Source organism: Heteronotia binoei, chromosome 3, assembly GCF_032191835.1.
Source record: "Heteronotia binoei isolate CCM8104 ecotype False Entrance Well chromosome 3, APGP_CSIRO_Hbin_v1, whole genome shotgun sequence".
Taxonomy (NCBI): Eukaryota; Metazoa; Chordata; class Lepidosauria; order Squamata; family Gekkonidae; genus Heteronotia; species Heteronotia binoei.
In genome coordinates, this window is record NC_083225.1 from 93,493,983 (window position 1) to 93,520,720 (window position 26,738).

Sequence of the window (26,738 nt, forward strand, 5' to 3'; positions counted from 1 at the left end):
AATTCTTTGAAGATGCCTACTAGGAAGGGCTTCAGCGGAAGTCACAAACAGGAAAGGCAGCAAAGGCTTTTTTAATTTGAGGTGAGCGAACTGACAGGGAGAATACAAAGCTGGAGTGGGAAGCGAATCTCTGCCTTGTTCTCCAAAAAGAGAAAGGGCCCCTCAGTGCCCTCCAGACTTTCTGGTTTGAGCTCCTTCTCTCCTCGGCGACCTACTTATTTCCTACCCACTCCTAGCAAAGGCCGGAGCTGCTTCCCATTTGGATTTGCCGGGCCAAATCGCAACGTTCTGCCAGCTCATATTAACGGGAGGGGAAAAGCCACTCATAATTGCTTTTCACGATCGCCCCTCGCAGCCAGGCACTTCTGTTTCCCTTTCAGCCCCCCCCCCTCAAACTGACCAATGAGGAAGATGCGCACGTGACGAGCGTTCACTGCGATGACCTCATCCCTGGTGTGGGATGACGTCAAATTCAAGATGGATGGAATCACGGCGGTGGCGGTAGCGCGCACGGGTGAATCGTAAAGGGTGGCACCGAGGGGGGAAGGAATGGGGATACTCGTCCAGTGGTGAAAAGGGTGAGTAACAGCCCCTCTTCCTGTTCGCTTACGGTTGGTCTCTGTTTGCACAAAGGAGCGGGTTTCCCCGTGTACAAAGGCGTCTTTTCCTGACGTAACTCTGAGGTATGTTTTTTTCCCCCTCAGCGAGTAGGGCTGTGGTCCGTGATTCCTTAACTGCGCCTGCGCTGATGTGGTAGCCGCTCATGCTGTGGAATAAGCATGCTGCTACGTTGGATTAGGTGTTTAATACGCATGTGTGTTGCCCACTCCTGTCTCTGGCTGTTTTCCTCACTGAGTCTGTGTCTTGCCAGTCCTGGAGCAGTAGACTGCGCACGCTCCGTGTACACAGTGACAGCAAAATGGGTGTGGTGGGTTTTTGCGCCTTACTAGGTCATTTAGGTAAGGGGTTCCCTTATTTCTGAAATTCCACTGGGAATGAGAGGCCATTTCCCCCTGTTCATTGGTACATTAAGCTTCTCGCATCTCTTCACGTACATAGTGGGTAGTCATGCTGGTCTAAAGCAGCAGAACAAAGTTTGAATCCAGCGGCACAAAAGTTTATACCTTAAATAAAATTTTATTGGGGGACGGACTAAAAGGAATGACAGGATTGCCCATTGGAAACAATGCAAGAAGCTGAAAGGTCCACTGGAGCCAGGAATACCAGTGGATGCATGGGCTTTATTGAAATATGTTACAGCACAAAATGAGTTGCAAAGAAAATGAGGAATCAATTTTCCATTAAACTCTCTGGGCCCAGTTAGATTACTCTGGGATGTAGCATTCTGCTGTATTTCAGCCAGCTTCTTCAGACTAAGAAAGGAAAATAAAACTACTGAATAGAGCAGTCTGGTTAACTTTTTACTATGCATACTAATAATCAGATTCTGGTTAACTCTTTACTATCAATAGAAATACTTAGGAGGAAGGGGGTTCAGGAGGGGTGGGAGTTTCTTAAAAGCGAAATACTGAAAACGCAATCACAGAGTATTCCTATGAGAAGAAAAAATGGGAAAAGGCTAAAGCTGAAGTGGCTCCATGGACAGCTCTCTAAAGACTTGAGAAATAAAAAAGACTCCTTTAGGAATTGGAAGGAGGGCCTTATAACCAAAGATGAATATAAACAACTCACCGCTGCTTGTAGAGAAAAAGGAAAGCTAAAGCTCAGTATGAGTTTAGGCTGGCCAAAGATGCTAAAAACAACAAAAAAGGGTTCTTTTCTTATGTTCAGAGTAAGAAAAAGAGCAAGGACATGGTAGGCCCATTGTGAGGACAAGAAAGTGAAATTGTAACAGGTAATGAAGAGAGGGCGAAACTGCTCAATTCCTACTTTTCTTCAGTCTTCTCTTCTGAAGGAAACTGCCCAACATGGCAAAAACAGAACATATAAGGAGGGTATGAAGTTCTAACCTAGGATCAGCATAGGGGTAGTACACAAACACCTAATTTATTTAAATGAAACTAAGTCCTCAGGGCCAGATGAACTGCATCCAACGGTTCTAAGAGAGCTTGCGAATGTAATTTCTGAGCCTCTGGCTATTATTTTTGAGAATTCTTGGAGAACAGGAGAGGTGCCGGAAGATTGGAGGCAGGCGAGTGTTGTCCCCATCTTCAAGAAGGGGAAAAAAGATGATCCAGGTAACTACTGACCCATCAGCTTGATGTCTATATCTGGAAAACTTTTAGAACAAATCATCAAACAGTCGGTCCTGGAACATTTAGAAAGAATGGATGTGATTACTAAGAGCCAGCATGGTTTTCTCAAGGACAAGTCATGTCAGACTAACCTGATCTCTTTTTTTGAGAAAGTGACTACCTTGCTGGATCAGGGGAATGCTGTAGACATTGTTTATCTTGATTTCAGTAAGGCTTTTGATAAAGTTCCACATATTATCCTTGTTGACAAGTTGGTAAAATGTGGTTTGGATCCTGTTACTGTTAGATGGATCTGTAACTGGTTGACAGATTGCACCCAAAGAGTGCTTCTGAATGGTTCCTCATCCTCTTGGAGAGGAGTGACAAGTGGAGTGCCTCAAGGATCTGTCCTGGGACCTGTTTTGTTCAACAGCTTTATCAGTGATTTGGATGAAGGAATAGAGGGAATGCTTATTAAATTTGCAGATGATACTAAATTGGGAGGGGTTGCAAACACAGAAGAAGACATAAACAGGATACAGGATGACCTTGACAGGCTGGAAAACTGGGCTAAAATCAATAAAATGTATTTCAACAGGGATAAATGTAAAGTTCTGCATTTAGGGAGGAAAAATCCAATGCATGGTTATAGGATGGGGGAGACTTGTCTTAGCAGTAGTATGTGCAAAAAGGATCTAGGGGTCTTAGTGGCTCATACGCTGAACATGAGTCAGCAGTGTGATGTCGTGGCTAAAAAGGCAAATGCAATTTTGGGCTGTATCAACAAAAGTATAGTGTCCAGATCATGTGATGTGATGGTATCACTTTACTCTGCTCTGGTAAGACATCATCTGGAGTATTGTGTTCAGTTTTGGGCACCACATTTTAAGAAGGATATAGACAAGCTGGAACAGGTCCAGAGGAAGGCGACGGAAGATGGTGAGGGGTCTGGAGCCCAAGTCCTATGAGGAAAGGTTGAAGGAGCTGGGGATGTTTAGCCTGGAGAGGAGGCGGCTGAGAGGTGATATGATCACCATCTTCAAGTACTTGAAGGGCTTTCATATAGAGGATGGTGTGGAATTGTTTTCTGTGGCCCTGGAAGGTAGGACCAGAACCAGTGGGTTCCCTTCCTAATAATTCTCAGCATAGCATTGGCCTTTTTTATTGCAGTTGCACACTGTCTCAACATTTTCACTGAGTTATCTACCATGTCCCTAAGATCTCACTCTTGGTCAGTCTCTACGTGTTCACACCCCATCAACTTGTATTAATTGTTAGGATTTTTGGCCACAATGTGCATTACTTTGCGCTTGGCCATGTTGAACCTCATTTGCCACGTTGATGCCCAGTCGCCCAGCTTCAATGGATTCCTTTGGAGTGCCTCATAATCCTTTCTGGTTCTTACCACCTTGAACAATTTAGTGTCATCCACAAACTTAGCCACTTCACTGCTTACTCCCAACTCCAAATCATTAATTAACAAGTTAAAAAGCACTGGACCCAGTACTGAGCCTTGCGGGACCCCACTGCCTACCACCTTCCACTGTGAAAATTGCCCATTTATACTCACTCTCTGTTTTCTATTAATTAGCCAGTTTTTGATCCGCAAGAGGACTTGTCCTTCTACCCCATGACTATTGAGCTTACTTAGGAGCCTTTGATGAGGAACTTTATTAAAAGCTTTCTGGAAGTCAAAGTAAACAACATCTCTTGGGTCCCCTTTGTCCACATGTTTGTTCAGCCCCTCAAAGAACTCTTAACAAGTTAGTAAGACAAGATCTTCCCTTACAGAACCCATGCTGAGTCTTCCTCAATTTTGTCCCAGAACAGATCTTCTACCCCCAGGTGTTCTAAATCCTGAACACCTCTGCTACTTCCAGGTACCATCATTCCTCACTGGGTCATTTCATTCATGTCCTTCCCCCATGGCCTGTCATTCCAGCCCCAGAATAATTCTGCTACTTCAGAGACTTTCATTCCACTCTGGAGGTTGTCATTCCAATTCCAGAATGCTTCTGCTACTTCTGGGGACTGTTATTTGAGTCCCAGAACACATCTCCTAACCACAGGAACTGTCATTCCACACTGGGGCCTTTCATTCCAGTCCCAGAACACTCCTGCTACCCCTAGGGGCTCTCATTTCACTCTGGGGGCTGCCATTCCAGTTCCAGAAGGTTTCTGCAACCCACAGGTGCTGTCATTCCACTCTAGGGGCTTTTATTCCAGTCCCAGAGTAGTATTTCTGCGCCCAGAGAGCTTAATGGAAAATCCATTCTGCATTTTCTTTGCAACTCATCTTGTGTATAATGTATTTCAATGGAGCCCATGCAAGTCAATTGGCATTCCTGGCTCCCATCATTTCCAGTGGGCCTTTCAGCCTCTCCCATTATTTCCAATGGGCAATCCTGTCATTCCTTTTAGTACATTCCCTTCATTGGTCTTAAAGATGCCAGTGGACTCAAACTTTATTCTGTTTTTCAGGAATAGTTAGGGTAACTTACTGTGTGGAGGGTTAAGGAAAAATGAACTCTTACCCTTCAGAAATGTAAGAGCTAAATCCTAAACAAGGATAGGCACAAGACAGGGGACACATTGCACACATGGCCAAAGTCATTTAGCTTGAACTATTTCTTTTTTCAGGGCTGACCCTGTAATACTGAAAAATGGGACTGAATCCACATATTCTGTGGATCATGTTAGTCTTTATTGGTGTACTTAGGGACTTTTCAGGGGTTTCTGAAGGAGGCAGTGGTGAGACCGCTCTTGGAAAAGACATGTTTAGATTCTATGGATCCAACTAACTACCACCCAGTGTCAAACCTCCCATTCCTTGGTAGGATAGTTGAGAGAGCAGTAGCAGAGCAGCTCCAGACTTACTTCTCAGCCTGCTAACTAGGTCATCTATGTGGACGCCACATTAATTGCCAGTCAAGTACCGTATCAGGTTCAGGGTTAACCTTCAAAGCCTTATGTGGTTTGGGACTGTCATATCTGCAGGACTGACTCTCCCCCCCTATGTTCCCTGGCGAGCCTTGCACTTCTCTGAACAGCATGTTCTGTTGGTCCCTGGCTCCAAAGACATCTGCTTAGCCTTGGCCAGGGTCTTTTTGGCTCCAGCCCAGGCTTGGTGGAACTCCTTACCAAGTGAGATCAAGGTCCTGCGGGACCTATTAAAGTTCCAGATGGAGATGGAGTTGTTCTGGCAGGCCTTTGGGTGAAGTGATGGATGTCCAGTCATATCAGCCTCCCATCCCTTCCATTTCATCTTAATGGTGCTTAGCACCCATCCTCCAGTCAACCATTCCATCTGGGCATATGCGTAGTGTCCTTTGGGAACTTCTGTAATATTCTTGCCATCTTGTGGTTATGCCACTGGTGACAAGTTGGAGCAAATCTGACAGAACATGACATAGAGTCCACATTATGACATAGAACATGACATAGAGTCCACTGATGGTGGCAAAAAGGCAATATTTTCTCTGCAATTCTTTTTGCATATAATCATCCAGCTGAACTGTTTCATGTGGTCCAAGAACTTTCACAACATAGGCCCAGGAAACCACATGACGGCCCACTAGTAGTTTGCTACTACTTTGCAGACTAAATTAGGTTAGATGCTGGCATGGATGCATGTTCAGACGAAGTACCCTTAGCACCTGCTTGCCTGATTTGTATTTCTGTTTCAGTCTGTGGAACCCAAGGATGTGGACAAGATCCTTGGAGAGGTGAGGCCTACCACTTGTTTTCTTGACTCCTTGCTCATTCTGATTGATAAAAGCTCCCAGAGGGGGGAATGAGCCAAGTGGCTATCCCTAGAGAGGTGTGACTACGCTTCTGGGTTTTCCTCAGAAGTGATGTCACACCATTGACCTGCTGGCAATTTTTTTGTTTGTTTAATTTTCTCCTATCGCTGTGAGGTTTAGAGCTGGTTTCCAACAGGGGAGGTACTTGGCAACCCTGTTCAGAGTCCATGAATTTACTTTGAGCTTGAGTAGGATTTTGATTACTGAACAGCAGAGCCGCCTTCACCATCCCATCTGACATCTCAGGTTATTTTGAAAATCTCAGGTTCTTGAAAATGTTTTGTAAGACATGGACATCTGGTCACAAGATACAGAATCCAAAACCCCTTTTGGTGTGCATAGCATTTCAGAATAGTGAGAAGCCCTGTCGGTCGCTGTTCCAAGGTGCTTGTAACCTAAAATTCAACACAGGGCAAGGCAACAGAGGAAAGAAAGGAAGATGGGGGTGATGGTAAGGGTAATTTTCAGCTCATTTATTTGTAGCTTTATTTACTTCATTACGCAAAAACCTTGTGAGGTATGTTAAGCTGAGTGTGTGGGATTGGCCCATGGTCACCAATCAAGCTTGCATGGCTGAGCGGGGACTGGAACTGAGGTCTCCCAGATCAGTCCCAGGAGTGTCAAACATGCAGCCTGTAGAATAGAATTGGCTCTTATCTGTCCACAAACGACTGGTGAAAGGGAGGGAACAGGAGGCTGGGGTTTTTTTTTTGGGGGGGGGGGAGTGATGACCAGGAGGAACCACTCGGATCGTGGCTTCATCACAGTAGAACAACCCCATCTGCAGCAATCAAGCAGAACCCCTTAACTTCAGTAGCAGCCTTAATGATAAATTGGGGGCCACCACAGCTGCATTCAGGCCAGCTCAGGGTACTAAAGTGAGGTCACATGGCTCTCCGCTTGGCCTGTGGCTCTAGGGATGCTGTCCTGGATGGCCATGGAGACTGAGCTTGCATAGCCAGGGGCAGGGGAGGGGGTTGCTGGGCCTGCTGGCAGGCAGCATTGCTGCCATATTTGTACTTCCCATGAAGTGGCTGCACTTCGGCCCATGGGGGCATGTTCTTTGGCAGTTTCTTCCACATACTGGTGGTCTAGTCCTGCCACTGAGCATGCAGCTTGGCAGCTGGGCCTCTCTACCCCATGGAACACCTACACTCATAGGCAGCTGTTGTCTTGTTAGGGGACAGTGCCAGCAATCTCTAGTTATACTGGTCAGGGATGAAGCTGTAAAAATCTAGTGATCCCCAATGTGTTGGAAATGGACACCATGGCTTGTGTTTTCTAGTACCTACCTCCTTCTTCCCTAAAGCAAAGAGACAGTCCTGTCTTTGTTATGCCCCATTGGAGCAGATGCTTAAGAAGACCTTTGTGTTTGCAGAGATCACCCATTCAGAAACACCTATCTTCATCATTGTATAATGCTTGGCTTAGAGTCTATCAGTATTTTGCACAGGGAGCCTACCAATATTTTGTGACAGCATTCAATCCCCCCCCCCCCCCCCGGCATCATTTTTTAAAAATTTTTACATCCCCCAATAGGCCACCATTTTTAGTGCCACCCATCCAGTGTTGTAAAAATTTTAAAAGTATCCAGAGGTTCAGCAAATTTGAGGGTCCTTGCCTTAGGGCATCAGTGGTAGAGAATATGTACTTACTTGTGTAAGTAGCCAGGGAAAAGGTAAAAAAGTAAAGACAGTCCCCTGTGCAAGCACCAGTCGTTTTGAGGTGACATTGCTTTCACAATGTTTCCACAGCAGACTTTTTATGGGGTGGTTTGCCATTGCCTTCCCCAGCCATCTACACTTCCCCCCCAGCAAGCTGGGTACTCATTTTACTGACCTTGCAAGGATGGAAGGCTGAGTCAACCCTGAGCTGGCTACCTGAACCCAGCTTCTGCTGGCATCGAACTCAGGTCGTGAGCAGAGAGCTCAGACTGCAGTACTGCAGCTTTACCACTCTGCGCCACGGGGCTCTTCAGGGAAAAGGTAGAAAATATAAAAAGAATGACTTTAGTATAGGGAAGCCAGTTCTTTTGATCTCCACAGGCATTCTGCTGCACAAGAGCATGAATGAAAAGAGAGCTGGGGTAGCCATGAGACAAATGAGTTATGAGTTGATGAATTAAAGAAGGAATGTGCAGCACTTAACAAGTGAGCAAGCTGGTTCTTTTCCCTAGTTTTTGTTTAAAAATATGCTGAATTCTTAAAGAGTGGCTTGTGTTATCTTTTCCATACCATCTGTTGTTCTGTCCCTTAACTTTCTCCCCAAGTGCTGGTGTTTCCAAATATTTACCCCATATATCTCCCCCAAGGATTAAAAAAAAAGCCTGAATGAAAGGATGATTATTAGTAGGAAACAGGTGGCTGGGAAAGGAGTAACATACTCCTTAGGAAAAATACATATAATCTAATGTTTAGGTTGGTCTTGAAGATAATGTTGGGGTAGTGAGACTAGAAAGCTCTGGAAAATCCAGGGTTATTGACTTTGGCAAACAGTGGGAATCTATGATAGACTGCAGTCAATCTGCAAAATTGTAAGAGCTTCTTCACTGGCTGTTGCACTAGATCAGGAATTTGATTAGCATGGATAGCTTACCTAGAGTGTTTCTGCATTATTTGCCCCAAGTTCAGTACTGTTGGGGGGGGGGTGTTCCTGCTTCACCACAGCTGGTTTTCCCTGCTCTTCTTTGATCTTTCTTAAACTTGATTTTCTCTAGAGTTCTGGGAAAGGTAACAGCAAAGCCTATGTGGCTGTTATTTGGGAGGCAAAGTTTGGATTTTCCTGGTCCTGCTCACTCAGCAGCACCCTCCCCCCATAGCCATTTCATCTCCCTTCTGCAGAGGGTTTTTCATTTTATTTTAATTGGTGATTTAATAGCCTTATTTTGATATACCTACACAAAAAATATGCACCAGGTTCTTTGTATTATTCCCAGCTTTCATTTTTAAAATGTTACGTCTCTATTCCCTTTCCTTGCTGAGACATTTGAATAAAGCATATCTTTGCAACAATATGGGCCAGAGACTTGCTTTTAAAAAAGAAAAAAGAAAGCTGGGAACTCAGGGAGCTTGATGCGTAATTTAGTGTAGTGGTATAATTATATAAAGCTATTAAATTGCTGATTAAATGGGGGAAAAACTTTCTGAGGAAACCCACTGTGCAGAAGTCCTATTGCTGCTATAGCTCCTTATACAGTATAGTAGCAACAGGGAAGCTACACAACTACTATAGAATCATAAGATTCCAAATTGCCTAACCTTCTGGGGCAGCCAAGGCAGCTTACCTTTTCTGGCTGGTTATTTACTAATGCTGCTTAGCTAGCCTCATCCCTTGGTCCTTTTGCTACCAGTGCAGCTTGGAATGTGGTTATTTTGCAGAGGGAGATGTTTGCAGAAAAGACAAATAGGCTTACGTTTGCTGTGCCTACCACCACACATTCAAGGACCCAGAAGTCTATACTGGGAAATTATGTATGCAGATGCTGTTTTTAAAGTAAAATTTTCTTTCTCTTTTCTCCCCAGATTATCTGAGATACAGACTTCAAAATAATTGCAAACCAGGATGTAAAGGAAATCTTGGGCCTAAAATTTTGGAGCCTATTCACTTTGGAGCCAAATAAGAAGCAAATTTGTGGTAAACTATTTTTTTTAAATTAAGATTAGACCCAATTTAATTTGTATCCTGTAAGAATAAAAGTACTTGGGAGAAAATAAAGTCAAATGCAGTTGTATAAAATTTTCTTACTTGACTGCTTATGTTGTAGTGCAAATAAATGCACTTGGTGGTCTTCAAGAGATATGCTTTAACAAAAGTCAAATGAATCAATAGTGTTGGTAAAACAGAAAGGGAAAACATATGGATAAGTGGAAATAGACACATGGGTCTACAGTTCACAGCTACACGTTTAGTAGTGGTTGATAATGAAATGTTGTTTATGTACATACAGTTGTTTATGTACATACAGTCCTGATGAGATTAGTATGTTTGTTGCCAAAACTAGTCTGTGAGACACAGACAACATTCTCACACAGGGCACTGACAAAGCTGCATGTCTAATTATTATCCTGAACGAATGAAGCTATCATGCTGCTGACTGAATCCATTGATCCCCACAGCTGAATGACTGAGCAAAGTCACCTCATCAGCTTCATAACAGACGGATAATTTTAAGTTGACTTCAGATATCTTTCTGCAGTCACCTTTTAATGTTAGATCTTTATTTTCATATTTACAAAAGATGGGGAAAACTTAAGCAAAATTAATTTTGCGAACTGCACAGTCTTAGAAGGGTGTAACTCAGTTTAGAATGGTACCATTAATTATCTGTCACAGGTGGGTGATGACTTCAACATATATTAACAGTCCTATATACAGAACCATACTTGGCTGTTTTCTTCTTTCTCTACCAGGTGGACGTTACAAATTTTTGTAGTAATTTTATAATATATTGCTGTTTAAAATTTACTTTTCTTCCGCAGTATTATTGCTATCTTTAACAATAAAGTAAAATATTAATGAAAAATTACTTTTCCTTTAACTTGTTATGGGTGGGCTGGGGAAAGAACCTACTTTTATTTATTTTTTTCTTTCACTAAAAGTGTACCAAAATCCCACTATGGCTCTTTCTGTTTTCTTGTCTTTCAGGTAAGCCTAAATCATGGAGGGTCTCCTACATTATATAAATCCTGCACATGCTATTTCTCTATTAAGTGCTTTAAATGAGAAACGTCTAAAGGGGCAACTCTGTGATGTTGTTCTTATAGTTGGAGACCAAAAATTCCGAGCTCATAAAAACGTTCTGGCTGCCAGCAGTGAATACTTTCAGACTCTGTTCACTAAAGAAAATGAGACTCAATCAGTATTTCAGCTTGACTTTTGCGAACCAGATACTTTTGATAATGTATTAAACTACATTTACTCATCATCCTTATTTGTGGAGAAAAGCAGCCTAGCAGCTGTGCAAGAAGTGGGGTACAGTCTTGGAATTTCTTTTCTTACCAACATTGTTTCTAAAAGTCCTCAGGCTCCTTTGCCTGCATGTCCTATTAAGAAAATAATGGTCCAGGAAGAAGATGAAAGCACGACCCAGAAACGAAGTGTCATAGTTTGTCAGAGCAAAAATGAAACACTGGGAGATAATGTTGGTCATGCTCTTCATGAATTAAGCCATAGTTTTCAACACTCATCTTCCATTGTCATCAAAACCAAGCAGCCACAAGCAACAAAGACAACTGAATTTCTCCACAGTCTACCACTAAATGAAAAGAAATGGTTGAAAGACAGTTTTTTAAAATATTCCAAGTCACATGAAACTTCAAGTGCACTGGATGACCAAAGTGGAACTAAAAGGAATGCAGTATTATCACAGAAACCTTTTTCAGACAAGGAAGTGGTAGCAAATGAACCAACAGGAGGAAAGTCAGCAGAAGTACCTTTGAAAAGGCCATGTCCACCAGTTGTATCTGTATGTAGTTCTTCAGAATCTACATTTTTGTTGAGAGAGACAGGAAAAGGAGCTGGTCCAGGGGAAGATAGAAATTTGCTATACTATTCAAAGTTTGGGTTAGTGATTCCATCTAGAGTACCTGTTCCTGAAAAGCAAGGTATTGATAGGAGTGGGCCACTTGTAAAAAGTCTCCTAAGGAGGTCATTGTCCATGGATAGCCAGGTTCCTGTTTATTCATCTCCTGTTGACCTGAAGCCTTCGTGTGTATCTTCAGCAATCAACAACACCCAAGGGAGAACATCAAACATAACATCCCCAAAGCCATCCATGAAAGAGTCCTCAGAAAAGGCAGCCGCTGATAACAAGACACAGGTAATTCACTCACATCGCCTTAGATCTTTTAGTGCCTCACAGTCAATGGACAGGGAGATAACATCACCTCCTCTTAGAGAAATGCGGATAAAAACTGAGCCCAGCAGCCCTCTTTCAGATCCTTCTGAAATAATAAGAGTTACAGTTGGGGATGCCTCATCTGCCAATAAAAGTTATCCTTTTAAAATTGAAGATGACCATAGAGATTTGAGTAGACTTCCAGCTAAAAGGAGGTTTCAAGCAGACAGAAGACTTCCAATAAAAAAAATTAAGGTGGATGAACATGCTTCCCCTGGATCAGAGGACAATTTTGAGGAAAACTCAAATCCTACACCACTTGATGCTGATTTCCCAGATTCTGACATTGGCAAAGATGAATATGGTGAATTGGAAGAAACAAAGCCTAACAAAAAGTTTAAGTGCAAACATTGCCTTAAGATTTTCAGGTCAACTGCAGGCCTTCATCGTCATGTCAATATGTACCATAATCCTGAAAAACCATATGCTTGTGATATTTGTCATAAGAGATTTCACACAAACTTCAAAGTTTGGACACACTGCCAGACACAGCATGGAATTGTGAAGAACCCCTCACCTGCTTCCAGTTCACATGCTGTCTTGGATGAAAAATTCCAAAGGAAATTAATTGATATAGTGAGAGAGCGAGAGATTAAAAAGGCTCTGATTGTTAAACTAAGGCGTGGCAAGCAAGGTTTTCAGGGACAAGCTGCTTCACAAGCACAACAAGTCATCAAAAGAAACCTAAGGTCAAGAACCAGAGGAGCTTACATTTGTACCTACTGTGGAAAAGCATATCGCTTCCTGTCACAGTTTAAGCAGCACATAAAGATGCATCCAGGGGAAAAAACAATTGGAATAAATAAGGTTATTAAACCAAAAGAGAATATTCATGTTGAAAGCCCAGTAGAAAACAAAAAAAATTACCAGTGTCGTCTTTGTAATGCTAAGCTTTCCTCTCTTATTGAACAGGGAAATCATGAGCGGCTCTGTCGGAATGCCACAGTTTGTCCTTACTGCAGCCTTCGATTTTCTTCTCTAGAGCTGAAGCATGACCATGAAATTGCATGTGAGTACAAGAAGCTCACTTGCTTAGAGTGTATGCGCACTTTTAAATCCTCTTTCAGTATTTGGCGTCATCAGGTTGAAGTTCACAATCAGAATACCATGGCTCCCACTGAGAATTTTTCTTTACCAGTTCTGGAACACAATGGTGAAGTTAGTAGTAGTTCCAGATTTCATTCTCAGTCAGAGCCTAATAAGATGAACAACTTTGTTATAGCCAAAGAAGACAGTGTATTCAGTGATTCATCAGAACAGATTAATTTTGATTCAGAAGATTCCTCATGTCTGCCTGAAGATCTAAGTGTCTCCAAGCAGTTTAAAATTCAGATCAAAGAAGAACCTGCAGATGATATAGAGGAGGAGGTTGTCTCTGAAGCCAACCAGGAACCCAAGGGAGCAATTACTAATAAAGACACTGGCTTATGGCCCTGTGAAAAATGTGGGAAAATCTTTACTGTACACAAGCAGCTAGAGCGTCACCAAGAGCTGTTGTGCTCTGTGAAACCCTTCATTTGCCATGTGTGCAACAAGGCATTCCGAACCAATTTCCGTCTGTGGAGTCATTTCCAGTCCCATATGGCACAACCTACTGAGGAACCTGTGAGCAAGAATCCTGACATGTGTGCACCAGCTAATTCTCCATCACCACCACCTTTGCCTCCTCCACCACCACTTCCAAAAATACAGCCCTTGGAACCCGATAGTCCCACAGGTTTGTCAGAAACCCCTCCAGCTACTGAAAAATTATTTGTTCCACAGGAATCGGACACACTCTTTTATCATGCTCCACCACTTTCAGCCATCACATTCAAAAGACAGTATATGTGCAAACTTTGCCACAGGACATTTAAAACAGCATTTAGTCTCTGGAGTCATGAACAGACACACAACTAACAACAAAGAATGCTGGCAGGGAGTTTAAAAGATCTCTTAAATTTCCATGATGTCTCTGAATTTATACTGTTTAAACGAAAGAATATCTTTCTCCCTCTTTCTTTCTTTCTCTCTCTCTATCTCAAGGGACAGGAGCACTCAACAGTTAGAAATTTATGATGCTGCTGTGGATGTGGAGATTAAGGTAAACTACATTATTGTTAGTTGAGTAAATTGCTCGTGTTTTGGGGTATTGTGTTCTGGGTCTTCTAGTAACAGAATAATTAATTAGAATAATTAATTAAAATCTGATTACATCTTCCTCATTCTGTGATATTAGTATATACAAACTTCTATAAAACAGCAATTTAAGGGTTCAAAGTAATGGAATCCTGCATCTAGTTTATGGTTTTCACTGAAAATTCTTTTCTGAGTTCCATATAAAAATCATCCATTGTTGAGGGGGGAAATTGAGTACCTTGCTGTGTTGACTTAGTGATTATGAAACATTAGCAATAACAAATAAAACCTCAAATTTGAATTAACTTGACCCTGATTGAAAACTTTGATAATTAATTGTTAAGTATGGAGGGAGGCAGTTGTTGCAAGATACAGTACAATCTGAAGTTAGCAATATGTGAATACCTGGATTTTTATATACAAAGTAGCAGACAGCCTACTTTCAGCCATTTAAAGCATTTTTGAAGGAAGAGTATCAGAACAAAGTTACACTGATTTATTTAATGTCTCAGAGGCTGATATTCTATAGATATTTTGGTAACTAGAGTTATTGTGCTAAAGAAGCAGCCAGCTGTGTATCCTAATGCAAAACTATATTACTGTCTTTTAAATATCAAACAGCATTGTGTGATTTTCAAAAATTACGCTGTACTTGGTTTATTTCTGATTTGTATTGGAGTGGATGTGATTTATTAAATGGAATGTATGAATATGCTAGTTTTTGAAAAAACAGGAGCAACTACAATTCGCTTAGGTGAATGTGGCAAGCCCTACTGTAACTACAAAAATAACATGACTGAAAATTAAAATGCAAATATTTATATATGTAAGTGAATAAAATAAAAATTCAAAGTACCCATTAAATACACCTACTTCAAATTGAAGGGGGTAAATGTGACACAACAGATGCTGCATTTCATAAATATAGTACCTGCAATGAGCAGAATATTTTTTCCATCCTCTGTGTCATATCAGGCATTTTACTTTGTACATAGTTGGACTGTGGTTATAGACTGCCATAGTGACCTTATTAAGAACATCTAAGTCTGATTAACTTTAGAGCAACTTCACACACATAATATTGTGCCTGTTGTAGGCATACATACTTTACAAAGAGCTGCGTGTACTCAAATGTATGCACAAATCTTCTGCACATACAAGGTACTCGTGAATTGGTTCCAGTCACTGATGAAGCTGTGAATACATATGGATACTCTTGTATTTGGAAGAGTCAAATGGAGGCAAATTGTAACAGGCTTTAGAGACAGGCTTTTCCCCTTGAAATGGAAAAGTGGCTTCATTAATGCAGGTATCTGCCAGGAACCACTAACAGAATATTTTCTAATCAGGAGTTCAAGATTAAACTAGCCCATTGATGTGGCATTTTAAACTTGATCCTAATGGATTGACATTAGCATGAACAAAGAGAGTGTGAATGCTACAGATGTATCACTTAGCACTTAAAGAGATTGTTTTTGAGTCTAGGAAAAGGCTGCAACATAGTGTGTAATTGTAACTTTCATTAATATTATAATTAAAGGGAGTGAAAACTCTATTGAGTTTGAATACAAAAGTAATAACTGGCACCCAGTTCTAAATGCATTTATTTTGAAAAAATACATGTTAATGAAATGTGCTTTCATGTAAACATAAAATAACTGCTTAACACTTCCAGGGTTGGATGCAATGATAAAAGTTACTGTGATTAACAATGAATGAAGTGAGTTTATAGAATGAATCTCTCCGCCTTCCCTTGCTGTTGCTAAAGCCTTGGGGACCTTCTAACAGAGAGTGAAGTGGGACCTAAGCAAGGAGAAGGAACTGGCAAAAATTGTTTCCATCTTCACTCTTGCATGGGTGTCTAGTGTAGAGTTCATACAAAAAGAGAAGTTGCATGTTCTGCTGATTTTTCACTCTTGAGGGGAAGACCCGCTATAATGCACCCCACTGGGTTCGGGAGAAATCATTCTGTAAACACATTCCAGTCATGGTTCATTGAATCCAACCCTCTGTTCGCAAGGACTGTTGCATGTAGTAATAATCCCATAAAATTTGTTCATAGAAAGTAGTTGTGTCTGTCTTTATATACTTTGGGGCTTCCCAGTTTCTTTTTTGAGGAATAGGAAGCACACTTCTGCCACATCAGAAGCCATTGTTGAACGTTGAGGTTTTTTAAAAAAAGTTTCTGATAAAGCATGAGGAACTCCTGTTCAGAAAAGCTATTTAAGATTATGATTCCAGTATTTAGGAACAAGATCTAAAAGGCTTTCATGTGGAATACAATAACAGGCTCTAAAAGTAAATAGGAGGCCTGTCAGCACAGATAGCAAAGTAACTCTGTCAGTGAAGGCACCTGAGGAAGCATTTCTTCTTGAAGAGAAGAAGAATTGCAGATTTATACCCCATCCTTCTCTCTGAATCAGAGACTCAGAGTGGCTTACAATCTCCTATATCTTCTCCCCCCACAACAGACACCCTGTGAGGTGGGTGGGGCTGAGAAGGCTCTCACAGCAGCTGCCCTTTCAAGGGCAACCTCTGCCAGAGCTATAGCTGACTCAAAGCCATTCCAGCAGGTGCAAGTGGAGGAGTGGGGGATCAAACCCGGTTCTCCCAGATAAGAGTCCATGCACTTAACCACTACACCAAACTGGCTTTGGAAGTAAGTCTCATTTTATTCAGTGGAGCTTACTCCCATGAAAGTGTTCTTAGGATTGCAGTGTTACTCTGGCAAACTCTAGGGCTGATTCTGCATTTATCTTGCTCCAGGGCAGGCTTCCATTTCTGCGGAGCAAGCTGGTGATTTCACACCAGTTGCTCTGCGCTGCCATTTTGTGCGGGGCAAACCCGTGATTTGCCACGCTGCAGTGTAAACCTGTTTTTTCATTTAAGATTATGCGGCATGGCAAATTGCAGGTTTGCCCTGTGCAAAATGGCAACGCAGAGCAACTGGTGCAAAATTGCCAGCTTGCTTTGCACAGAAACGGAAGCCTGCCCTGGAGCAAGGTGAGAGCGGAATCAGCCTAGCTTTATTACAGAGTTGTATCAGCTATGATGCAGGAGAACTGTAATAAAGTTCCAAATGTTTTGATCTTTACTTAAAAAGTTTGCTTAAAAAGTGGTACTGTATGTTTAACTCCCCACTCACCCGCAAGCATTTTGCCTCCCCCCCCCCCAACTGAAATTTCTCTCCCTTTCTATTTTTAGTCTCACTGGGAAAAAATTACAGGTTATCTGCAGGGTTAGCAACACCTAGCCTGCAATAAATATGTTCTGTTTAAACCATGGTTTGTGCAATAAACCAATTAGACTATCACACATAAAGATAGATCAACATGGGTAGCCATGTTAGTCTGTCTGTAGCAGTAGAAAAGAGCAAGAGTCCAGTAGCACCTTAAAGACTAACAACACTTGTGGCAGGGTATGAACTTTCATGAGTCAGTGCTCACTTCCTCAGGTACAGCTAGAATTCTTTAGCTAGAAGACAAAAGAATAAATCCTGGTTTATTTGCTTCTACCTTCTACCTGCACATCCCAGCATTGGGATACCATTCTTATATTGCTGCTTCTGTTACCAAGTAGTTATGATAGCTTAATGAATTCAGACATCACAACAAAGTGGAATGAGTATAAATGTGGTTACCAAACCAGTTACAAACCTTAGTTTGACATTCTGGTTTGGCTATGACTAACAAACCTGAAGTTTCTTGTTCCGTCTGTATGCAGATACCATAACTAATAAAAGTTTGATTGAACCACAGTTTATCATGATGCTCAAATGGAGTGCAAGTATATTGCAACTACTCTCAGCAATCACAGCGGCTCCTGGCCAGGCATGTGCTTACATGTGGGAGAACAAGTCATCACAATTAGACTGGGACTGCAGATGGACCACAGCAGTATCACTAGCTATAATGTCTGGAGCTTTCAGGTGCTTGTGATATATGCTGTGTCTTAGCTGCCTATGTTGCCAGTGGAGGGACTGGCAACATAGACATTTGAACCACAAGTCCCTCCATTGGAAGCATTAGAAAGGTATAAGTATGAATGTTTGCTAGCTCCTGTAAATTTTTTTAAACTTCAGCAAATTTAGAAGTTTAGTTAGGCTCTTACCTAATTCCAGTCCCATGCATGTTTTCTCGAATAAATCCTTTAGATTGCAGAGGAATTTACTCCCAAGAAAGTATAATTAGGATTGCTGTTTTAAAGAGCAATCCTACAGATCTATTCAGTGGGGCTTACTCCCAAGAGAGAGTGCTCAGGATTGCGCTATTAATCTCATTCAATTGGCCAGCTGTTAAAAAATTAAGTCTATTTATTTCATCTTTATGCTATAATCAAACTGCAGTATTTCTCACATAACTTCACAGTAACTTATGCAATGATGAAAATTTAAAATACTTGTCTAAAGGCATTTGGATGTTTTATCCTTATTCTAGCTGAGTGAGTTTAAAGCATCATTACTGTTGCATTTTTGTTTAGTAAAGTATTTGTTATTAAAACAAGATTAATCCACAGTCTTTACACAATGACATGTTTTTATTCAGTTAGGCGAAGTCAGCTTAAAAAAAAAAATGTTGAGCCATGGCAAGTGACAGTAACAATCTTTAGTCTCAAAATAAAATGAAACAATAACAATATGAATGTAACTCTTCTGCTTGTTTAAATGAGATTCAATGACCTCTGTCTAGATATTTAAAAAGTTTCTTTAGAACATGACCCAGTTGTTCAGCTTCATGGTTTGGAAAGGTTGCAGCTGGTATCTCTCTGATTCTGATTCACACAGTACCTGTCTCCACCTGAGTGTGTGCCTGAGGATAGTAAAGGCAGCTCATGTATGCAGAGAAAGGATTCTGTGAGAACTGCTCCTGGCAATTCAAATTTTCATGTTGATCTGTATATGAAGCATGACATGGCCAACCTAATTTACCTGAACTCATGGTAGTCCTTCATTGCAAAATTTACTGACCCCAGTAGAATGCAGTTCATATCCTATAAAGTAACTGGTATTTTGTCTATCAGGACTCATGTGCCTGTGACAGCTGTGAGCTAGGAAAACTTTTAATAGGTAAACTTGACTTGATGCTGGAAGTAACTTGTTAAATTTCCACTTGTAAGCCTGTCCAGAAAAAGTCCCCCCAATAAACATGCCTTCTTGACCAAATGCATAACTGATTTTATTGTTGAGCATAATTTATTATTTTAACATTAATATTACTGTGATATATTAGGGTAACGCGAGATGATAATTCATAAATACTAGGTTTTAGAAGCTGTGCTTCATTTTTTAAAAAAGTAGGGCTCTTTCTAAAAAGTAATATATGACATAAGACTTTTTTGTTAGTTTCCAATGTTGAGATATTTTTCTTTTTTATATCAGTTCTTTACATTATCCAATAGAAATATATAAATATCTCTCTGCAGTTCAATGTTTTGGTAAAAATTTAGGCAGGGGTTTCTTTCTGGCTTTATATTAAGTACTGTTAAAAGCCTTTTAGAGTGTTTATTTTGGTGGACGTGAATGAAATATGCTTCCACATATTAAAGATTAATATATGTTTTAAAAATTATAAATTATGAAACGTTAATTATATACATAAAATCTTGAAGGAATATATTTAGTTAAACCATAATGAGATGAAATGAAAACTATTGATTTGTTGTTATCATGCTTAATATTGCACCTGTTTGATCATAAAAGGGATAAAGGCCTTGATTGCTTGATTCTCTATTTTTTATGAAATATCCTGTTCTGTTGTAAGATGAGAAAAATATACAAGATTAAAATTTGTAAATTGCAGTTTGTTTTTCATTAGGTCAGTTGATAAATTGAACAAAATCCAGTGCTATCACAGTTAACATTAGCATGATCACAGGTGGTTCACGTAAAATAACTGGAGAACTCCTTCAAAGCTTTGTCAACGTACATATGAATACTTAAAAGTGAAATCAATGTGTTTTGTGTTTTAAGCAAATTTATAGTTTATTTTAAAAAACATGTTGGTTCGTCTTCCTTTTGGGTAAATATAATAAATTTGTCTAAAGAGCAAGGGAATAGCTTTATGAATAACCATAAAGGGACATTTTTTAAAGGACTACAGGTTGTAGATAACAAAGTATACCAAGGAACTACAGGTGGGTTTTTTCTGCTAAATTTCTTCTTTCCTTAAAAATTCAATTTTCATTTATAAAATTTGGTTATATTTTGTCAAGTATATTTTTATTTCACCATCCCTTTGAGCAACTCAGGATAGGATAGCATACACCATAACCATACCACATCTACACAATTGTATGAGGTAGGTTAGGCTAAAGAAGACACCAGGGACCTTCACAGCTGTGGGTACTGGAACCCAGGACTTTCGTGTTCTAGTCTGACACCACACTTGCTTTCTGGAAGCCATTTCTTCCAGAATAGTTCTAATTTCTTTTAGCAAAGAATTTCAAGGTGATCATATCACAGCTTCCTTGAGGAACACATATTGAAGATCTTTCCTTTGTTTACTTTTGCATTTGCTTTTTCATTACTACTTCTACCTACTTTCCACAGCATGAAAGTAATTATTGGGCAGAACCCATAGGTTTCAAAGCTTATGGTACTACATCACTGTCTAATGTGCAGTTGGGCTACATAATGGTAGCCATTCACTGAGTAATTCCCATGTATCAGAGGCTGCCAACAGAGGAAAAATAGAAAAAACAATGAGATTCTTAGTCAGGAGGCATATGGTAGTTCTTATTGAAAGTGATGAGGTGACCTATTGCTGCCCTTTATGAATGCACTGTTCTCAGTCATCTCTGTTTTAAATACATCATACAGCCTTTGGATGCCTTGGCTGAGAGGTGGGAAATAATTAAAAATAAATTTCAGGTTTTTGAAATCCTACAACATTTGTCAAATTTTACTGGGAGGAGTTGCCATAGGCAACAGTACCTTTATCAAGGCCACAAAAACTTTCTTCTTGCTGTAATCCTGAACCGTTAGCAATTACAGAACAGTCACAGGATGTTGGCAGCCTTTACACTGTTTTGCCTGAATATTAGAATTAAATTAGAGCATTTTCATGACACAGTAGTTAGTTCACCACTCTTGTAAGCAGATGTAGAGTTAGATCAGTTCTGTCTTTTTAAAAAATGTCATGCATTCTTATCTGAAATAACTTTGCACTGTTTAATTTTCTCCAGTAAGAGAACCCAGTTAAATGAGCTGCCTGTAAGCTCCTTCACAGTGTTACTGTCGCCACTTTATATGATGGAAAATGTCTAAAATTGTGGCCTTCCTGTGGTAATAAAATTAATGTCAATAGAATTCTTACTACACTTAAAATTGCAATTTTAACGCTTACTTGGTGGTCAGTTAAAAGACAAGGTGTGAACTTTTGATAGTTCTGAAATTGAAATTGTATTGTTAGCACCACAGCTTAAAAAATTTGGGAGGGTGGGGTGGGATTTCACAGCACTGAGATGGTTACACATGAACAACCCATTACCTTTTCGGTGGCTGTGAAATGGTTGTCTTTCTAAATGGTCAAATCTAAATGGTTTGAAAAAATAATATAAGTAAAAATATAGGAATTGAGGCCTAACTTTCTTTATAGTGTTCCTTTAACAAGAAAGATTTAAAATTAATATTTGTATTTTAATTGTTTTTTGCTATATTCCTGTCATTTTTCTTTAGAAACTAATTTAGTACTCTTCTAGTCACTGCTCAAGATCTGTTGATCAGAGGAGCTCTGAAAAGGAAAGGATTTAGCTGCTTTTAAGTCATCTAGACTAAAGTAACCATCGCCACCATTCAACAAGCACTATTCAAGTTCTATTGAAGTTGCTTCTGATTTTAAGAGAGTCTGTTTTTATAATCCTATCTATCCTGTATACTTTATATACTGGTTTAATACAGCTGTGTTGAATTTTAAGTAGTAATCCAACTAACTTTTTAGGACTGAGAATTCAGAGTTTCATAACTCTTGTAATGTAATGTTGCTGCTTTGTATTACTTTTCTACAGTATGTTTTCTTTACCTATACATAGATCTTTATTAAGAAAGTTTGGAGTAAAATAAACTGGTTTCTTTTGAGTTATCGTGTCTCGTTTAGGGATCTGATATGCCAGAGTTCCAGTCCTTCTTTATGAAGAATCCTTCCTTTGGATTTCAACTGAACTTATTAGAACACAACTCAAGAACTTTGGGCAATGATACTCTGCCTCAAGAGCCACATGGGACTCTTTGACATGCCCCATGTGGGTTTTTTGAGCATGCACTCTGTGTTTCTGGAAACGGGGCAGGGCTATTGCCTTGTAGGGCTAGTTGTTGTTGAGGTGGTACATACCTTGCAATGGCTACCATCAGAGGGAATGGAGGATGGGTGACCTGTAAGCTTCCCTGAGGTGTTGGCTTCAGGGAAGACAGTAAAATCCCAATCTTGGCAGCCACATAGGAAAAGAGCAAGCTGTCCATAGTGGGTTGGTGGCAATTTTACTCCTGTTTCTCCACTGCCTTGCTCTTTAGATGCTTTGGCAGTTTAAACTCTCTAATCCTCATGCTGAAGAGAGAGCAGAGTGGTGCTAAGGGCATACAGTAGACACGTGGCTGTTTTGTTTCTGGTAACTATGGATCTGAACTGCAGAGTGAGCGTCACTTACTTAAATTACGTCTGCTCTAGCAGATTTCCATGCATTTTGCTGGAGTAGGGAGGGGATAATCCCATGATTCTCATGTGTCTCAAGCAAGCATGCATAGTAAGGTCTCCCATCTAGGCATTATTCAGACCTGTTTTGCTGTAACAGTGCTGCTGCATAATCTGCCTCACTTTGTAATCTCTTATGCCCTTCATAGAAAACAATTTACCAGTTTCTGAGATAATAATACTTTCCATTCAACTTTTTAACTTTAGATATTTATCCTGCTCTTCTCCCCAATGGGTCTCCAAGACAGCTTACAGCATTTTTTCTTCCATTGTTGTATGCTCGCAATGACAGCCCTGTGAAGTAGGTTAAGATGAGAGAGTGTGACTGGCTGAAATCACCCAGTAAGCATCCCATGGTAGAGTGGGATTTGAAGCTGGGTTTTCCATAGCCTAGTCCAACACTATCCAGTACATCATGCCGGTCCTCCTGTATTGAGATGTGGCTCTATAACTTTCTCATAGACTCATAGAAGTGGAAAGGACCTCCAGGGTCATCTAGTCCAACCCCCTGCACAATGCATGAACTTCACAAATACCTCTCCCACACAATACATCCCCAGTTACCCCCTTCTCCATGCCTAGAAGATAGCAAAAACCTCCAGGATCCCTTGCCAAACTGACCTGGAGAAAAATTGTTGGCAGACCCCAAAGTGTCAATCAGCATTTCCCTGGGCTTGAAAGAAAGGACCGCAAGAGCCAAGAACTAAGCACCGATGAGACCCTTCCTGCCCTTCTCATGATCTGCCTAATTCACAGAATCAGCATTGCTGTCTAAAGACCATCTAGCCTCGGTTTCAAAACCTCAAAGGAGAGCCCACCATCTCCTGAGGAAGCCCATTCCAATGAGGAACTGCCCTAACTTCTTCCTAATGTTGAGTCGGAAACTCTTGATTTAATTTCAGTCTGTTGGTTCTGGTTTGACCTGGGGCAACAGAAAACAATTCTGTACCATCCTCTATATGACAGCCTTTTGAGTACTTGAAGATGTCATTTTAAAACATTATCTGAGCATTATTCTGCTCTTATGCTGCTGCCAGATCTGTGTGGGAAAGAGACTGAAGTTTATTCAACTGTACAACTTTATTTCAATAAGCACATCCTTAAATTGCTTCCACTGGAATTAGTGGGAATTCAGAGTGTTCAAATCAGTGGGCTAAACTGTGGCCTTTGTTTTGTGATTCCTTCCCACTCCTGCAGCCTATTTTGTAATCCAGTTTTATCTAACATAACTGCTTAATGCTCACTGGAAGGTTTAGAGGTGCAGTTGTGCAATAATGGAGTACTCACAAAAATTAAAACACACTGCAATGGAGAAGCATGTTCCTGTTAGAAATGCACAAATTTGTTCACATTCTCCCATAAAACGTGAAGGCAGATGTAAAATACCCTCTCTCACATTAAGCCCTCAATTTTGGAACTAGATATATTGTCAGTTTCCTGCTTATTAGTCTACACATACTGTTTCGCTGAGCATAACAAATAGCCCTATTTATAAATATGTTCAGCATTTTTACAATGTCCAAATAATGTATATTTTTAATCTTCACAATGGCCCCAAGAGGTAGGCTAGTAGTAGTATTGCTGATAGGTGTATGTGTATATATAGAAGCTGAGTAGTGTTCTCAGCTCTGTGTTGAGAAATACCTGGAGATCTGAGGGTGGACCTGGGAGGGCAGGGTTTAGTGAAAGGAGAGAGCTCAGCGGGGTATAATACCATAGAGTCCACCCTCCAAAGCAGCCATTTCCTCTAGGGGAACAGAACTTTGGGGATCAGTTGTAATAGTGGATAATCCCCAGGTGATTGGCAACCTTAACAGGATGGCGTGTCTAAGGCATAAAATTAATTCACTGCAGACGCATCATTTGGATCAGGAACTTTCCGATCCCTAACACAGAAGCTATGGTGTACCAGCTCTCCAGCAGCCATTTACAATTAAACATCAGAATTTAATACAAAAACTAACCTTTAATCATAATACCATCCAGCAACAAGAAAGGCTGGATCCGGGGCGGGGGGGTACAGTGAATGCACATGTGCATTGTAAAAGAGGAGAGCCAGTTTGGTGTGGTTAAGTGTGTGGTCTCTTATCTGGGAGAACTGGGTTTGATTCCCCACTCCTCCACTTGCACCTTCTGACATGGCCTTGGGTCAGCCATAGCTCTGGCAGGGGTTGTCCTTGAAAGGGCAGCTGCTGTGAGAGCCCTCTCCAGCCCCACCCACCTCACAGGGTGTCTGTTGTGGGGGAGGAAGGTAAAGGAGATTGTGAGCCGCTCTGAGACTTCTCGGAGTGGAGGGCGGAATATAAATCCAATATCATCATCTTCTTAAAAAAAATGTAAAATACTTCTGGGCTGAGGCTGCTTGCAGTTCTACAAGCATCCTTAATACTTTAAAATTTTCAACAGGTGTGGTGGGTTTCATAAAACATCCCATGGGGCCTTACTCTATAAACAGAGCAAAGGGTTCAAATGTCTTTCTGGTAAATTGCCCTTCGCAATCTTGATTCCTGCTGGGATCATGAGAACTGTATTTTTGTTGCGTTCTAAACTGAACTGGAAGGCTGAAGGAAACTACAGCCCCATCAGCTACAGCATTTCAGTAAATGTTGGGAAGGAGTCACAGAGACTGCAGCCTGACTATCTATGCCTCTATTTTATCTATTTATTTAGTGAACTTATATTCTGCCCTTTCCCATAATGGGCTCGGCGAATCACAGCATAGATTAGACAATAAAAACCAACAAGTCAAATTTAATACAATGAAACCAAACAGCAGAATGATAAACTACCGTAAATAAGCTGCAGAGACACAAATATAACTGAAATGTTGCTTATTGGAAATTGTGAACAAATCAGCTGTACAAGAGAATGGGATGCTTGATGAGAGCCCTGTGGGACTAGTAGGTTCTATTACTGGGTGTGACATTGGGCAGGATTGCAGCATTGCAGGCTTCAAAGCACAAAAGAGGTCGAAATGCAGTGGTAAATCAACCTTCCTGCAGGGTCAGCCATCAGTTCAAAAACATATTTAAAGCTGCCTCTCAGCTTTAAGGATTGAGTCAGCTCCTTATTTGCCAGAAGTTCAAATCCCACCAAATCCTTCCCTTCTCGTTACCAATTCCCATGATGAAGCATGGGACTCGTGACACTACTGCAAATTGCATCAGGGAAACTGGGCCTTGTCCACCACCCCAAGATGACCGTGGGATCAGCAGAGCAGGACCAATCCAATGCAAAGTGTAGGCCCTCAACCAGCCTACGCTTCCCAAAAGACTGAATACAGGAGGATACATTCACATGAACAAATGCATACTATACTGGATATTCTAACATCTGAAAGCAATACTGCAGTGGGAAAGCCTAGATTTAGAACCAGGGTCTTCATTTAAACATTGTCACCCCAAAATAAATCCATACCTCTGGATGTGCTATAAAAATCACAGATCCAACGCAACCAGGAGCCTCTGAAAACAGGATATGCCCTGAATCCACTCCTAAACAAGTACCACATCCTTCCCTCATTTAATCCTTTCAAAAGAATATTATCTTGTGTGTCAGTGAAACTGTAACTTGTTTACATATTTCCCAAGATCTTGATTGTTTTTGTGCAACAATGTTATAAATCCATCTTCTAGTCATCTAACTTGCTTTACACACCACAGTTAAATAAAGTCCACAACACATCTTTTCCACTACAACTGTTACTATCTGAAATAGATTCAGGTGGGTAGCTCTATTGGTCTGAAGCAAAAGAACAAAGTTTGAGTTCAGTGGCATCTTTAAGACAAAGTTTAATTCTGGATATACGCTTTTGTGTGCATGAAGTATGCATGCAGATTAAAGCTTATATTTGAAATTAGTAATAAAGTCACAGTGACTATACCTGGAATAGATCCAAGTGGTCAGCCCTGTTGATCTGAAGCAGTTGAACAAAGTAGAAGTCAAGTTTCACCTTTAAGACCAACCAAATTTTATTCAGAACATAAGCTTTCATGTGCTCTCTAAGCACACTTCATCAGAAGAGTGGATCAGTTATTGTGGG

General features: G+C 40.7%; 1 protein-coding gene across 2 annotated transcripts; it reads left to right on the forward strand.

The window, feature by feature from the left end:
- Positions 1–465: 465 nt before the first annotated feature.
- ZBTB21 (zinc finger and BTB domain containing 21) lies at positions 466–14,865 on the forward strand. Of its 2 annotated transcripts, none has more exons than XM_060234219.1 (3): positions 466–578; positions 9,520–9,631; positions 10,643–14,317. In XM_060234219.1, exon 3 carries the CDS (start codon positions 10,656–10,658, stop codon positions 13,791–13,793), a length of 3,138 nt encoding a protein of 1,045 aa, XP_060090202.1. In that variant the 5' UTR covers positions 466–578; positions 9,520–9,631; positions 10,643–10,655; the 3' UTR covers positions 13,794–14,317. The 2 variants fall into 2 exon arrangements, with proteins under 2 accessions (XP_060090202.1, XP_060090203.1); XM_060234220.1 differs by having other exon boundaries at positions 472–683; positions 10,643–14,865.
- The last annotated feature ends 11,873 nt before the right edge of the window (positions 14,866–26,738 follow it).

What these genes read in the sequence shown, in the direction of transcription:
- ZBTB21 (XM_060234219.1), top strand. Translation starts at nt 10,656, where the DNA reads ATGGAGGGTCTCCTACATTATATAAATCCTGCACATGCTATTTCTCTA.